Source organism: Saccopteryx leptura, unplaced genomic scaffold (assembly GCF_036850995.1).
Source record: "Saccopteryx leptura isolate mSacLep1 unplaced genomic scaffold, mSacLep1_pri_phased_curated manual_scaffold_39, whole genome shotgun sequence".
NCBI lineage: Eukaryota > Metazoa > Chordata > Mammalia > Chiroptera > Emballonuridae > Saccopteryx > Saccopteryx leptura.
Window position 1 is genome coordinate 245789 of NW_027095721.1, and position 17620 is coordinate 263408.

The 17620-nt window shown below is 41.4% G+C and overlaps 1 protein-coding gene across 1 annotated transcript; it reads left to right on the top strand.

Annotated features, from left to right (window-relative positions):
* The first annotated feature begins 1469 nt into the window (after positions 1-1469).
* Positions 1470-13313, top strand: LOC136386998 (histone-lysine N-methyltransferase PRDM9-like). Its single transcript, XM_066358081.1, has 3 exons — positions 1470-1572; positions 8642-8743; positions 12703-13313. The coding sequence occupies exons 1-3, from the start codon at positions 1470-1472 to the stop codon at positions 13311-13313; spliced, it is 816 nt and encodes a 271-aa protein (XP_066214178.1).
* Positions 13314-17620: the final 4307 nt, after the last annotated feature.

Here is a 17620-nt window from a genome sequence, read left to right on the forward strand (position 1 = left end):
TGTCTCTGTTAGTAGTAAAATTTTCTAACCACCCCCCCGGTTCCTCAGTAATGGTAATTTATATAATAGGGAAGTAACTTTACTTTATAAAATTTATAAAGCAGAGTTACAGCAAGTTAAAGCATATAATAATAATTATTTACCAAATACTTTATGTCGGATTTTCACTAAGTTTGGCAGAATAAATCTTTATAAAAAAACTTACTACCGCCCACCATGAAAGCTGGAATGCCCACTAGTGGGCGGAAGGGACCAGGTTGACCAGCACTGACATAAGGTTTGTTCTGTCCTTACTGATTTATTTATTTATTTATTCATTTTAGAGGAGAGAGAGAGAGAATGGGGGAGGAGCAGGAAGCATCATCTCCCATATGTGCCTTGACCGGGCAAGCCCAAGGTTTATTGGGGTTTTTTTTAACTTTTTTTTCAATTTTTATTTATTTATTTATTCATTTTAGAGAGGAGAGAGAGAGGGAAATAGAGAGAGAGAGAGAGAGGAGAGACTGAGAGAGAGAAGGGGGGAGGAGCTGGAAGCACCAACTCCCATATGTGCCTTGACCATGCAAGCCCAGGTTTTTGAACCCATGACCTCAGCATTTCCAGGTCGACACTCTATCCACTGCGCCACCACAAACCCAAGGTTTTGAACCACCAATCTCAGCATTCCAGATCCGTGATTGATCCACTGCACCACCACAGGTCAGGCCTTACTGATTTTTTTAAAGCAGGGTGTCTATCACTTTTGAAGGAGTGACGATCAGTCTCTGAATGAGAGATGTGTTGAATATATTTCAATGATTGTTTTTCTTTTTTTTTTGTAACTGTGCTGTAAGTGGGAGTTTATGTTATTGAGTTTATATTAAGTACAGAAAAAGTTGGAATCACCGAGTGACTAAAGCTTATTGATAGGAAGTGCTACTGTTTGCAGTGATGATTTTTGCCCTCAATCATAACAACAGTTGTATAATATCTATTTTTATAATGTTTTCCTAATATAGGAGGGTTCCACAATAAGTTTTCGCTGTGACTGAGAAGGAATTAATTGTCGTATTCATATTTATTAATTCTTGTAGTATTTTTCTTGGAATGACCGTCACCCTTTATTCGCCCTACCGTGCAGTTTTTCTACCATTTCCCTTGCAATCATCGTGTCCCTTTAGGGTTATTGCATTTCAGAATGTCTCCTATGTTGTGATTCCTGTTTATATTCTCTAAAGATGGCATTTTCAATGGCAGTTTTTAGTTTTATAAAATGAAAATGAATTTTATTGCTAAAGTAAACGTGAACGTGTGTACCAGGTTCATGGCTGTTTTCATGTAAATGAACCATTGAAAACTAAAGTTGTGTGTGAGCTGCTGGGCCTGTCGTGAGGCCTAAGGTAGGATCAGCAGGGAGGTGAGAGGTGGGGCCTGGCCTAGATGAGGGACGGGGCTGGGCCGAGGGAAATTGGGGCCTGAGCAGATTGGAGATGAGGCGCAGGGGAAGAGGCAGCAAGCCTGTGGACGTGAAGTGTGAGGCTTCCAGGCAGGGGCCGAAGTTCACTGGTCGGGAGGTGCAGAGCTCAGATAAACGTGAGTGTATCCCCGGGGCCTGGGGATAATGGGGTGGGGGGACTGGACAGAGGGGATGCGAGCAAGCTAGAGGTTCAGGGAGGAGGTGCAGCTGGCCGCCAGAAGAGAAGAGCTCCCAGACTGTTTTTAGGGAATATGCTTCTGCTCCCCGTGTAAGATCAGCAGAATGACCTGCTGTTTGTATTGTATGTCACTCATCATCCTGTTTCTTGTGGGGTAGGGTTTGTCTTCTGAGTACTATTGAGCTTTGGGGCAGGATCATTGTGTGTCCTGGGGAACGTCCTCTGCATTGTAGGTGCTTGTGAGGAGGTGTTCCTTCTATTCACAGCCCAGAATTAACATCCAGCCAGATCCCCATGCTCTTGATAATATTAAATGGCACCTTGTTGGCTGAATATGGCCCCAGGGCCTGTTCACCTTTGTCAGAAAGCACAGCCCTGGAAACTTTGAGCAATCTGGCCTTGGAAGTAGTATTTTCATCATTGTTCCTTTGAAATTATTTTATAAGACTATCATTAATTAAATTTTGTATTTTTAAAATTTTTTTTTGCACTTTTTTGAAGCTAAAAACAGGGAGGCAGTCAGACAGACTCCTGCCTGCGCCCAACCGGGATCCACTTGGCATGCCCACCAGGGGGCGATGCTCTGTCCATCTTGGGGCGTCGCTCTGCCACAATCAGAGCCACTCTGTATTTTTTAATGTAATGTTCATTCATTTGAAAACATGTCTATGTAATGATAATGTTGGTCAAATAAGTTTGTAAATATAATGTACATGTTTGCTCACTTATAGTTTATATTGTGTGTGTGGGACAGGCTGTAAGCAGGCCAGGTCATTACAGCTCTAAGGCTTAGTTTTAAGACTAAGCTTTTCCCCACACCTTTGACTGATTGCATGATGTAGGGTGGTGCACTCTTATGAGGAATCCCATTATGTCTCAGATAAGTGACTTTGTATCAGAGACTTTCTTATTTGTATATTGGATTAAAGGTTTTGTATTTCTACACTATAAACTGGGGCAGACAGTGAGCTTGTTCTCTCTCAGTTCCTGAGATTAGTATTAGAGGAGAAAGCAAAGAGGAGAGCAGAGAGAGGCCACGTGGAGGAGGCCGAAAGAAGCAGGCGAGATGGTGGAGTGCTGAGTGAGAAGCCAGTTTTTGCAGAGTTTGTGCAGAGAAAAGGAGATGGGGAACAGAAGTGAGTAAGTCTGGTGAGCTGGAAACCTTTGATTTTAGAAAACCTGAATAAGACAATAGCTTTGTGAGCACTGAATGAGTGGGTTTTTGAAGCCAGTGTGTGTTTTTACTTGCCCATGAGATGCAAGCTAGGATTAAAGTTGATGACCCACCAGTTCTTGGCTCCATTGTTTCATTACTGTCTGTCCAAATCAAATGCGAATCTGCATGGGCCAGGTAGCTGTGATGATGGCCGTGCCTACTGGCCATACAGATAACATTCTTACAGGGTTCTAGATGGAGGGTTAGAAGAGCTGTAAAGAAAGAAATGTTATAAAGTACCATACCCCAAATTCTGAAAGGCACTGTACCTTACTCCATTGGGTTTATGTAGAGACACCCAGTCCAGATAAATTTTGAAGAATTTTATTGAAGGAGGAGATTTGTTAAATATGCTGGTCACATATGGTTGACTCGGGCATAGCAGTCCCAAATCATGTTCCGCAAGTACATCTCAGAGGCTGGTTATATACCCTTTGACAACACACAGGTTGGGAAGCATGACAGCAAGACACAATCATTAACAATATTTACATTACATTAACAAGATTAACATTAAAACTTTCAAGGTAATACAATCAAAGACATTCACAAATCATTTTAGTGTCTATCTTTTCTTTTTTGCCTAGAAGTACATGTCAGTCTCAGGATTACAGGAAGGGAGAAATGTTGGGAGCCGATCAACAATTGCTGGCTGACAAGGTCACAGCATGAGAAGACCCACAACTGCTGGCTGACAAGGTCACAGCAGAAGAAGATCAAAAACTGCTGATTGACAAAGTCACAGCAGAGAAGACCAACGGCTGCTGGTTGACAAAGTCACCACAGTGAAGACCAATGGCTGTGGGTTGACAAAGTCACTGCAAAGGAAAGGCACAACAATACTTCCCCCTTTGACTTTTTGAATTAATCTGGCCTTATATCCCCCCTTTTCTGGGTGTGTGCTATTATTTATAGTGCAGAGATAATAGTACCGTGCTTTCCCTGTAGATTCATAGTGATTTCTTTGGAAATGAGACAGAGGGTGTGAGTTCCACAGAGAAGCCTGTAAGCCCCTTGAACTGGGCTCATAAACATAAGAGGCTGGCTATGATATCCCTCATAAAGGGTTAAGTTTGTAGGAGAATTTCTTCTTAATCATGTTAGAAAGAATAGATTGTGACTTGTGAATGGGTAGGAGGCAGTGGCTGTGCACAGAGCACCTTGCGGCCTTCACTTAATTCAACATTTTTCCTCCCTAGCCTTTTCATGTGATAGAGTAGAGAAACTTTTCTTTCTTCTTGCTTACCTGACCTGCAGATGGTGGAACACTCTGAGAAGAATATAGTTAGAACTTAACTAGTGTGTGAATATAGTAAATAAATAAAATTTGACTAGACAATAGAATCTTAGGAAAGGAGTAATGGAATGGCCCATTGCATGGCCTGGGATGGGAATGCAGTCAGCAAGAAAAGAATGTTTTGCTAAGGGACTTGTTTTATGACTGAAGGCAGTTGCTGGGCTTTCTCAGTGAGACACTCTCATGAGGTTTGTATACTTTCCAAAATTCTTTATTCAGATAATGAGAGGAATGTGGGGGAATCCACAGAAGCAATAGCATTAAATGTCTTCTGAAATTATGTTGCTACTAAGCTATCTTGCAAGTGCACTCTATATATCTTTAAGTAAAAGTTACTCTTAATGTTATGTCAATTTCTTAATGGGCAAGCCTTTTGTTATCTTGTGAGAAAAGTTAGGACACTGCATAAACTCAAGGCCATTTGCCTGAGCAAGCGGTGGTCCTTTGCTAGTCCTTAATGATTTCGTCTGTTAATCTCTCTCTGCCCCTTGACTCACAACAACCGTAAAAGGAAGAATAATCAACCACTAAATGCATAAATGAGTGGAAAAACAAATCAATTTTTCTCTTTCACTCTTGCCTCCTCACTCTCTAAAATTAATAAAAAAAATTAATTCATAGATTTTAGAGAGAGGAGTGAGAGAGACAGAAAGAGAGAAGGGGGAGGCAGACAGGAGCAGGAAGCATCAATCTGTAGTGTTGCTTTTTGTATGTGTCTTGATCAGGCAAGCCTGGAGTTACGAATTGGTGACCTCAGTGTTCCAGGTCACTGCTTTATCCACTGTGCCACCACAGGTCAGGAAAATTTTTAAAAATTTTTAAAAAGAAGACAGAAAGAAGAAAGTGTTATGTTAAGGAAATGGACTTTCTATCCAGTTAAGTTATCTTTATTATATTTTTTTTATTAAATTTAATGCAGTGACATTGATAAATCAGGGTACATATGTTGAGAGAAAATATCTCTAGATTATTTTGAAACTTGATTGTGCTGTATACTCCTCCCCCAAAGTTAAATTGTCTTCTGTCACCTTCTATCTGGTTTTCTTTGTGCCCCTCCCCTCCCCTAACCCCTCTCTCCTTCTTCACCTACTCCCTCCTCCCCCAACCTCCCGCCCCTGTTGCCATCACATTCTTGTTCATGTCTCTGAGTCTCATTTTTATGTCCCTTCTATGTATGGATTCATCTTAGTTTTTTTTTTTTTTTTCTGATTTACTTATTTCACTCCGTATAATGTTGTCAAGGTCCATCCATGTTATTGTAAATAATCCGATGTCATCATTTCTTATGGCTGAGTAGTATTCCATAGTATATATGTACCAAAGCTTTTTAATCCACTCGTCCTCTGACGGACACTTGGGCTGTTTCCAGATCTTCGCTATTGTGAACAATGCTGCCACAAACATGCGGGTGCATTTCTCCTTTTCGAGCCGTTCTATGGTGCCCTTGGGGTATATTCCTAAAAGTGGGATAGCTGGGTCAAAAGGCAGTTCGATTTTCAGATTTTTGAGGAATCTCCATACTGTTTTCCACAGTGGCTGCACCAGTCTGCATTCCCACCAGCAGTGCAGGAGGGTTCCCTTTTCTCCACATCCTCGCCAGCACTTATTCTGTGTTGTTTTGTTGATAAGCGCCATTCTGACTGGTGTGAGGTGATATCTTATTGTGGTTTTAATTTGCATTTCTATAATGATTAGTGATGTTGAGCATTTTTTCATATGCCTATTGGCCATCTGTATGTCCTCTTTGGAGAAGTGTCTATTCATTTCTTTCACCCATTTTTGGATTGGGTTGTTTGTCTTCCTGGTGTTGAGTTTTACAAGTTCTTTATAAATTTTGGTTATTAACCCCTTATCAGACGTATTGTCAAATATGTTCTCCCATTGTGCAGTTTGTCTTTTTATTCTGTTCTTGTTGTCTTTAGCTGTGCAAAAGCTTTTTAGTTTGATATAGTCCCATTTGTTTATCCTGTCTTTTATTTCACTTCCCTGTGGAGATAAATCAGCAAATATATTGCTCCGAGAGATGTCCGAGAGCTTACTGCCTATGTTTTCTTCTAAGATGCTTATGGTTTCATGGCCTACATTTAATTCTTTTATCCACTTTGAGTTTATTTTTGTGAGTGGTGTAAGCTGTTTCATTTTTTTTGCAGGTAGCTGTCCAATTTTCCCAACACCATTTGTTAAAGAGGCTGTCTTTACTCCATTGTATTTCCTTACCTCCTTTGTCAAATATCAGTTGTCCATAGAACTGTGGGTTTATTTCTGGGTTCTCTGTTCTGTTCCATTGATCTATATGTCTGTTCTTATGCCAGTACCAGGCTGTTTTGAGTACAATGGCCTTGTAGTATAACTTGATATCAGGAAGTGTGATACCTCCCACTTTATTCTTCTTTTTTAAGATTGCTGAGGCTATTCGTGTCCAATGAGAAACCCACAGCCAACATCATACTCAATGGGAAAAAATTAAAAGCAATACCCTTAATATCAGGAACAAGGCAGGTGTGCCCCCTTTCACCACTCTTATTTAACATAGTCCTGGAAGTCCTAGCCACAGCAATCAGAGAAGAAGAAGAAATAAAAGGCATTCAAGTTGGAAAAGAAGAAGTAAAACTATAATTATTTGCAGATGATATGATATTGTATATAGAAAACCCTAAAGTCTCAGTCAAAAAACTACTGGACCTGAAAAATAAATTCAGCAAAGTGGCAGGATATAAAATCAATACTCAGAAATCAGAAGCATTTTTATACACCAACAATGAACAGTCAGAAGGAGAAATTAAGGAAACAACCCCCTTCACAATTACAACCAAAAAAATAAAGTACCTAGGAGTAAACTTATCCAAGGAGACTAAAGACTTGTACTCGGAAAATTACAAAGCATTGATAAAAGAAATCAAGGAAGATACAAACAAGTGGAAGCATATACCGTGCTCATGGTTAGGAATAATAAACATCATTAAAATGTCTATATTACCCAAAGCAATCTATAAATTCAACGCAATACCAATTAAAATACCAATGACATACTTCAAAGATATAGAACACATATTCCAAAAATTTATATGGAACCAAAAGAGGACAACAATAGCCTCAGCAATCTTTATTATATTTTTGACATGAATGACCAATTTCTTTTTCTTTTGCTTTTAGTGTGAGATAGAGAGAGAGGGAGAGACAGACTGGCCGAAAAAGAGAGAGATGAGTAGCATCAATTCTTCATTGAGCTCCTTAGTTGTTCATTGATTGCTTTCTTATATGTGCCCTAATTGGGGGGCTACAGTACAGTGAGTGACCACTTGCTCAATCCAGCTACCTTGGACTTGAGCCAGCAACCATGGAGTCATGGCTATGATCCCACGCTTAAACTGGCGAACCTATGCTCAAGCTGGTGAGCCTGCACTAAAGCCAGATTAGCTGAAACTTAAGCCAGCAGCCTCAGGGTTTCAAACCTGGGTCCTCAGAATCACAGTCCATTCTCAAGAAGCAAGACCCTCTGGACAACACTCTAGATGAAAATTGGGTAAGAGAAAAAAATTTGTAGATTTCAGTCCCTCTAAGTCCTCTAGACAGACTAATAATTATGGCCTAGGTATGTGGGATAGACTTTGGATAGGCCTGGATTTAAGCTCTACTAAACCGAGAGTGAATTTAGCACTGGAGCTTTGGGCAAATCTTACAGATTCTCTGAGCTCTTGAATGCTAATGTGTAAGGTGAAGATACATGCATATATTCTTTGACAGTATTCGATTTAATTTATTTCTTTGTGTATATATTTGTTTACTTTTTAGGTAAAATGAGGGGAGATAGTGAGGCTGACTCCCATATACATTCTTTCCAGGATCTACCTGGAAACCCCATTTCTCGAGTACTGAGCTATTTTTTAGCACCTCAGGATGATGTGCTTTGTTTAACTGAGCCATATTCAGCACCAAGGGCCAATACTCAAAACAATTGAGCCACTGGCTGCAGGAATAAAAGAGGGAGAGAAAGGAAAGACAATGGGGTAGAGAAGATGGTCGTTTTTCCTATGTACCCTGACCAGAATCACACCCGGGACATACACTGGGTAAACACTCTATCCACTGAGCCACTGGCTAGGGCTTAAATTCAATGTAAAATAACTGACAGATACACGTTGTCCAATAAATACATCTCTGATAATAGCAACCATATGCTGTTGGTGTTGTATAACAGGCCTTTCCTAAATGCCTTACATATACTGAGCCCTTAATAAATATTTTATGAATAATTAAATGGAGGGAAGTTAAACCTTATAATGGGAAGATATAAAAACAATTATTGCATTGGTCATCTGTAGTCAGTGTAGAGGCTTACTATTATAGAGGCTCTCTGAGCCAATATTTTACAAAGGAAAATACCAGAGTATACAGAAGGACATGTGATAATTTGATGAGAGGAGACTGTGTGTTTTCTGATAACATAGGGACTAACACTCCAGCCTCCATTCAACTCATTCTTCTCCAACTTAGATCTCATGAGAAAGGAGACTGAAGTAAAGATGTATAGTCTACGAGAAAGAAAAGGCCATGTGCACCAAGAGGACAGCAAACCCCAGGATGATGACTACCTCTGTAAGTTACCCTCAGAAGCATGTTATCTCTTCATACAATAATATTGTCCAGTCATTTAAGCATTCTGTTCTCTATGGACTTGCCCTACAGAATTGAGGCTCAATAATGTGAGTGCCTGTGCTCTCTCTGAAGCTCTATATGTCCAGGAACATGCACTACACCTTCCCTAATCCCTGTTGCTCTCACCCCCAGATTGTGAGAAGTGTCAGAACTTCTTCATTGACAGTTGTGACGTGCATTTGTAAAAGACAGTGCAGTGGATAAGGGGCATCCAAACCACGCAGCCCTCACTCTGCCCCCTGGGTTGAGAATTAGAGTATTGGGCATCCCTGAGGCTGGTCTTGGAGTGTGAAATGATGCATCTGCTCTGCCAGAGGATCTGCACTTTGGCCCTTATGAGGGCCAGATTACAGAAGATGAAGAGGCAGGCAACAATGGATATCCTGGCTGGTGAGAAACATTTACCTCTTTCCCTTTCTTGTGGCTTTCCACATCACTCCCATGGCTTGGTGGGACCTGCCCTTCTACATACTAGGACATGGATGGAGACAATATGGTTAGTTCTGGGTACAAGTGCACTTTTCACACTATGAAACTCCTGATAAGTATCACAGGTTAAGTGGAAGTAAAGTGTTACAGACACAAAAGAATGCCTCCTCCTAGACCTGAGTGGACAGGTCAACTCAGATGTGATGAGTAAGAAAAGTATCATGTGGTCCAGAGTGGCAATGCATGCAAGCTGAAAGAGTTTTGTTGACAGTAGGGTAAAATAATTTCTCTATTACCTGCTCATCCAAAAAAGTCTCTATATTTTCTTCCTCAAATGCAGATCACCAAAGGGAGAAACTTCCATGAGTATGTGGATGGGAAGGATGAATCCTTGGCCAACTGGATGAGGTAATGCCAATAAGTTTCTGGGAGTCACGGAGAACACTTGTCCCTCTCAGGCCCATACATCTTTCCTTCTCATCATGCCTCCCTCAGTGGTCTCCCTTAATCCTCTGATCCTCTTTTTTCTCCCTTCAGTGCTCTTTCAAGGCAGGAGGTATTTAGATTTAAAAAAGGAGATAAAAATAAAGCATATGTCCTCAAAATATAAATCTTTATGCTAGACAAAATTTAGGCACTGGATAAAAAATTTTGAGGGCTTGGATTATACTTTAATTGATCTAATGAACATTATTTAAGCAAGCCCTTACTATATTCCAGTTCAGAGGAAGGTATTCATTATTTAAACAGATCATATAACCCATCTTCTTATAGAGGATGAATTGCAGACAGAGTGAAACAATTAATTTTAGAAATGTTTAACTATAACTTTTCTATTTTTTGAGAATCACACAGTGCCAGGATATCTAAACCAGGATAGCTTAAAACTGTGAAGGCAGCAAATGATCCCAGTCTCACTTCTAACTAGAACTGAGTTCTGAAGCCTGCAGAGCAATGATCATTGGCCACTTCCTTGAGGGGCTCTTTCATCAGAAGCTACAGCATGTGAGTAAGCTAATATTGTTCTTTATGATTTTGCTAAGACAAAGAGAGCTCCAAGTCCTGATCAGTTGGCTCAGCGGTAGAGCATCAGCCTGACTGTGGAAGTCCAAGATTAGATTCCTAGCCAGGGCACAGAGAATTGCTCTTCTGCTTTTTTGTCCTTCCCCAACTCCTTTATCTCTCTCTTTCCCTCCCACAGCCAAGGCTCTATTGGAGCAAAGTTGGCCCGGGTGCTAAAAATGGCTCCATGACCTCCAAATCAGGCACTACAATGGCTTCAGTTGAAGCAGAGCAACACCCCAGAAGGGTTTAGCATTGCCCCCTGGTGGGCACGTCAGGTGGATTATGGTCAGGCTCATGCCGGAGTTTGTCTGTCTCCCTCTTTGTTTCTCACTTCGGTGGGGCAGGGAAACCTTCAGGTTTTTTGGGGAACCTGGTGAGGCATCAAATGCTGCCTAAATAAAATGTGAGAGTAATGGAGAAAGGCCTCTCAAGAAAAGATGGACTTGGGCTGAGTATTGAATGAAATGAACTAATCTAGACACAGAGTCCAACATCAAGTAGCAAGTTATGTGATATAAAACAACCTGAGTTAGTTTGGAAAAGCTAGTGGTTACTGGAATTTATGGCCAATCAGGGTGGAGGTTATGTCTGAAATTGGCTTTGGAAAATGGTATTAGGAAGGATGAGCACCATAAGCAGGACCTGGACATAGGAAGTCATATGACATTGTGACAGGCTCAGACATTAAACAGAAGGTTCTCTGGGAGCACTGTGGGAGTGAGTGACATCAGAGCCCGACTGTCAGGTGCAGAGCTGGACATGGATCTCAGAGGCAGTAGGAATTCATCACCTGTGAGTTTCTTTTCTTTCACCTGCCTGAATCCCAGGTATGTGAACTGTGCCCGGGATGATTAAGAGCAGAACCTGGTAGCCTTTCAGTATCATGGGCATATTTTTTACCAAACCTTCTGGGTCATCAAGCCAGACTGTGAGCTGCTAGTCTTGTATGGTGATGACTATGGCCAGATGCTGAGCATCAAGTGTGGCAGCAAGGAGAAGAGACAGTTTACAGCAACTAGAGGTGGGCACAACTGTTCTTCAAAATGAAAAAAAAAGAGAGAGAACTCTTCTTAGAAATCTTCATGGTACACTCTAAAGTCAGTAAAATATTGAATCAGATGCTTTAGAAATTAAGAATTCATTTCATATTCCTTTGATTCTTAGGTTAAATCTTTATATTTTTTATTTTGATTTAATTTTTTTAAGTGAGAGAAAGGGAGATAGACAGATTCCTTCATATGCCCCAATCAGGATCCACCCAGCAACCCAAGTCTGCAGTTCATGCTCTGACTAGCCAAGCTACCCTCAGTGCCTGAGGTCAACACTTGAACCAACTGAGATATCAAGCTGATGATCAAACCAATTGAGCTACTGGCTGTGGGAAGGAGGAGAGGGAGGAAAAGAGAAGCTGGTAGTTGCTTTTTGTGTGTTCCCTAACTGGGGTTCAAACCTGGGACATCCACATGCTTGGCCAACACTCTATGCACTGGTAAAACTGGCATGGGCCTGTTTTCTAATGTCCACCCCTGTCTAGTGTATAGGGTTACAGCAGAGTTTCAATAGATGTCCAGAAGCCAGGAATGCAGTGCTCTGATCCAAGCTGAGACACTGGGGACCTTCCTGAGTGAGGTGGGATGATTTTGCTGTTCTTGGCTATAGGGAGGCTTATTCTCTAAGATTTGCTTTGTTAATTTTTGGAGAATAAACTTCAGTGGGGAATCCTCTCAGAGATTACTTTATCTCCTAGTGAGAGAGGATTATGGATTAGCTGGAGAGGAATAGGAGTCAGCAATGTAAGAAGTATGATTGGGGAACCTGGCTGGATAGCTCAGTTGGTTAGAGCACCATTCTGTATACCAAGGTTGAGCCTGGTCAGACCACATACAAGAAATGACCAATGACTGCATATCTAGGTAGAACAATGAATAAATGTCTCTCTGTCTCTTCTTCTTCTTTTTTCTCCTCATCCTTTCTCTTCTTCTTCTTCCTCCTCCTCTTTTTCTCTCTCTAAAATCAATCAATTTTTAAAAAGTATGGTTGGGGATTTATTTTGAAAGAGGTCTTCCTATTGTATATGAAATGGGCTGACACTGAATAAAATCAACTATGAATATTTTATGTGAAGCTTGAGAAAGGACATGTTTTTAGTTTGTCATCTGTTTGCTACTTGATAGTCCCACATCTGGCAATGTGTAGAAAGAACTCTTAATGTGGGCCTTGTGGATTTCTAAAGAAGATATAGTACATAAAAATGAAAAGAGAAAACAGACTGTAAAGAAACACTTTGTGGGAGAAAGAGATTACACTGTCAACCCCATAAGAATGACTTGTGTGACAAGTCTTAACAAAACATATGGCCCAGGCAGCCTTTTAAACATCTGTCCTGACCAAAATTTTTTTTTCAGCAGAACCACAGCCAGAGATACACCCATGTCCCTCCTGCTCTCTGGCCTTCTCCAGTCAGAAATTACTCAGTCAACATGTGGGATGCAATCACCCCTCTCAAATTCTCCCAGGAACATCTGCAAGAAATCACCTCCAATCAGAGGATCCCTGCCCAGAGGATCCAAATCAGCAGCAGCAACATACTGATACACACAACTGGAATGACAAAGCTGAAGGTCAAAAGGTCAAAGAAAAGTCCAAACATTTGCTTAAAAGGACCAGGCAGAGGAGGATTTCAAGGGCTTTTTTCAAACCTCCCAAAGGACACCTGGAAAGCTCTAGTGAGCAAGAGAGAATGATGCAGGAAGTGCCCAGCAGAGTCCAGAACATGTATTCTGTGGACACAGAAAAACTGTCTATGAGAGTAGGAATGTCGAGATTTGTAGCTGTCAAGTATGGAGAGTGTGGGCAAGGCTTTGATGATGGGTCACATCTCCTCAGACACCAGAAGACACACTCAGGGGAGAAGACTTATGTTTGCAGACAGTGTGAGCGAGGCTTTACACAGAAGTCACATCTTCTCACACACCAGAGAACACATTCAGGGGAGAAGCCCTATGTTTTCAGATAATGTGAGTGAGGCTTTACACAGAAGACACATTTTCTCACACACCAGAGAACACACTCAGGGGACAAGCCCTATGTTTGCAGAAAGTGTGTGCGATGCTTTTCACAGAAGTCAAATCTTCTCACACACCAGAGGACACATTCAGGGAAGAAGCCCTATGTTTGCAGGGAGAGTGAGCAAGGATTGACACGAAAGTCACATCTCCTCAGACACCACAGGACACACTCAGGGGACAAGCCCTATGTTTGCATAAAGTGTGTGCGACTCTTTTCACAGAAGTTAAATTTTCTCACACACCAGAGAACACACTCAGGGGAGAAGCCCTATGTTTTCAGGGATTGTGAGTGAGGATTTACACAAAAATCAGTTCTCCTCAGACACCAGAGTACACACTCAGGGGCGAAGCCCCCTGTTTGCAAGGAGGGTGAGTGAGTCATTAGCATTAACTTGCATCTCCACAGCCATAGCCACCACACAGGTCATACCTCAGCTCTGAGGGGACTTCAGAGGAAGGCTACTGACCCCTTACCCTCATAAGACTGCAATTAGTACAGAAGTAACTGGTTAAACAAGTTCTTCACTTTCATAACAAGAGATGACCTTGACAAATAGTTCCTTAAGTGCTATTGGAATGTCAACACCAATCTCCTCCATGGTCTCTTGGCCTCTTGTTCTAATATATCTTATCTTTATAAAACTATGATGCCCACATACCTCATTTACCCCCTCCCCATCACTGAAAGCAGAGAGTTCCCAGAGGGCCACAGAGAACTCACACTGTCAAACACAGAAACTCAACCCTGGAAACGTGGAAGTCTGGAGTCAATCTTCTTAGGTTACTGCCCAGTGAGAGGGATTTGAGACAGTCTTACTAGAGAAAGGGATTTTCTTGACTCCCAGGAAGTGGAGTTTCTCTCCTAGTAGGCTCATCACCCTCCTCCCTTGGCTTCTTTTGGTTCTTGTCCTGGATTTCTCTGACCTCTGTTATCCCAGTGGTAAAAACCAGGGAGAAATATGTGCCTGTCCATATGCCTGGCTCTGTATGGGCACCTGGTCTCCCTCACTATCTCTTCACTGTCCCTTCAGGGTGAGAATCTCATGGTATACACCACATGGACTCCAGATCATTCCATAGTGGGTATGAATCCCTGCTCTGCTCTCACCAGCTGTGCGACCTAAGGCTAGATTATCAACTTCTCTGTGCCTGTTTTTTAATCTATAAAATGGAAATGGTGTTTGACTAGTCAGTGGTGCAGTGCATAGAGCATTGGACTAAGATGGGGTGGATCCAGGTTTAAAACCCCAAGGTCGCTGGCCTGACCTCTGGCTCACCAGCTTGAGTGCAGGAATGTAGGCTTGAGTGTGGAATCATAGACATGACCCCATGGTCACTGGCTTGAAGCCCAAGGTTGCTGGCTAACAAGGAGTCACTCATGCTGTAGCCTCCTGTTCAAGGCACATATGAGAGAGCAATCAATGAACAACTAAGGTGCCCCAACAAAAAATTGATGCTTCTTATCTCATTCTCTTTTTGTCACGATCTGTCCCTCTCACACACACACAAAAATTGCTTCTCTCTCTCCACACACTAACGTTAATAAAATAAATAAACAAAAAGAGTAGGCTCGCCTGAATAAGGCATAGATGAAAGTTGATACTTCCTGCTCCTCCCCTTCTCTCATCTCTCTATCTCCAATCTTCAAAATGAGTTTTAAAAATAAATAAATGAAATAGAAATTGCTACACTATCAGTCTCCAGGATTAGAGATCTTCATTCCAAATGATTGAAGTCATTTTGGTTTGGATAGTCTTAAAAACTCCCAGTTTTCATGTTTCTTATTTCAACAAGACCAAGTGCCTAACCTTGTAAAAATAAGCTCTGCCTGATATATCGTTAGGAAATGGCAAATTCAGACTACTATAGTATAGCACTCACATCTATTAGAACTGCTAAACTCCAAATATGACTGTACCGATGTTCTCATGCATTCATTATTTTGTAGATGTCTCCTGACTAAAGATTAAGCCTACAACCTTGGTGTATCAGAATGACACTCTAAGTAACTAAGCTTCCTGGCCAGGGCATAACCATAAATTTTATCCAACTCTCATTTAGGGATAGAAAATACCTTTTTCGGAACCAATAGATTACCACACACAAAAAAATCAGTAGAGATAGAAAACGTACTTAACATAAGCAGATAACTGGATCACCTGAGGAAGGAGGGACAGGCCCCCTCTTCACTGAGGAGGAAGAAACAAGAAGAATGCAATGGAAGGGAGTCTGCAGGGGTATCTGAGTCAGAGAGTTTTAGGTTAACTACTTCCTATAACCATGATGGTGAACCTATGACATGCGTGTCAACACTGAAACACGTAGCCATTTTTGATGACACTGTCGCATACCAAAGAAGCACGGGGCCACATGCTGAGAAGGACATTTTATCCTCGGCTCCTGAATGGCCAGGTGCAGTAGCCGAGGATAAAGCATTTGCTGTAGTGTAGACACTCTATCCCAGAGGTCTGTAGGCCAAAACAACAGAACTCTGACACTGAGCCTCTAGTTTGGGACTTCTTGTTAGGCTATTGTTCTCAAAGTGACACACCACCCGAGTTATGCTTGTTTTTTTTTGGTGAATTTTGACAAACCAAGATCAAAAGACTGCCCATCACTGTCCTATAGTTCTCTGAAAGGGTGCCTGGGGCCACTTGCTACATAGAGCAAAGAAGATAGAACTTATCTGAAAACCCTTTTCCCTTTTTTTTCTCAAAAGCTTTCAAGAAACCATGTTTACATACCTTAATTAAAAATTCCAACACTTACCCTCTGATTCCACCTAAATCCACCCTCTCATCCTGGAGTCATGAGAGTGACATGTACCTCTAGAAAAAGGGATCACGAGCCCCTTGCATGAATATTTGTATTCTGTAAAAGATATATAAGACGTAAGAAATCTAACTTTGGAAAGCACGTGTTTGGTTGCCTCTTTGGGGGTCACACTGCTACACCAGCTAAATAAATCCTACTTTCTTCATCAAGTTGTCTGGGCGTTTTTCTCCTTCTTTGATTCCTGCAATACAACCACTGACAGATAATGCACTGCACCCACCCCAGTTCCTCATGATCACAATGAAGGTCTTGTTCCCAAGATGTACAGAACCAAAACGCTGAGACACAGATGAAGGACACATTTAAAAGGGACCACATTGCACTATAAAGCAAGTGGCAGCAAACTTCAAAGATTTGAAATTACATAACCCATGTTTCCTCCTCTCATGAGAGTTAACCTTGAAATCATTAGTAACAGATAAACCAGGAAGTTCTTATACTTACACTTATAAAATGAAATATTAAATAAGCTGTAACATATAATGGAACTGGAAATCTAAAATAATTTTCTCATCTGAAAGATAATAATTTTTAAAAAACATATGGTGCCCTGACCAGATGGCTCAGTGCATGGAGTGTCCTCCCTGTGTGCCAAGGTTGTGGGTTTTGTCACAGATCTCAGCATCTAAGAGAAGTGACCAAGAAATTATTTCATGTTCCTCTCTCAAATAAATGTAAAAAGTGTAAAAATCTAATGGAAAAAGCTGTGATAGACCTGAAACATGCCTAGTGCATTTCGCTCAACAGAAAGGCAGAAAAAAAGAAAAGAAAAACAAAGTAAAAATTCCAAGTATCTCTTCGACCATGTTTTTATTTTTCACCTAGAAAAGACTATTTTTAATTATCAACAATCTAATTCTGCACATCACAGTGTTTCCCTCCCATTTCTGCCTCCCATGGTGCCTCTCCGACACTGGAACCATTTCCCTCTTGTTTCACCTCTCACCTTGCCAGCTTTCTCCTCCAACAGAAGAGGCTCCATTGAAGCAAAATTGGCCTGGGTGCTGAGGATGGTTCCAATGTAACAATGCCCCAGATAGGTATGAGCAGTTGTCCCCCTAGTGGCTTTCTGGGTGGATCCTGCTTGGTTGCATGCAGGAGTCTGTCTCTCTGCCTCTATGCTTCTCATTTCAAAAACAAAAAAAACAAAAAATGAAAAATGTGTTTCAGGGAAAAACCCCTAGGTTCCATTTAGTCTTATCTGATAGAAGGCTTCAGTATTCATAGGCTTGATGGCACATTAGAGGAATCCATTGTGTCCTGAGAAGCCCATTGTCCCTTGCAGCCCTCTGGCTCAGGTTTGGGTGAGGAGTTTTTCTTAAGGCACGCCAGCCCTGTGAAAGGGGGAAACAAGAGGAAAAAGGTTTCCACTGTAGGAAGAGGCACCATCAGAGTAAAAAATGGGTGGAAAACACTGATG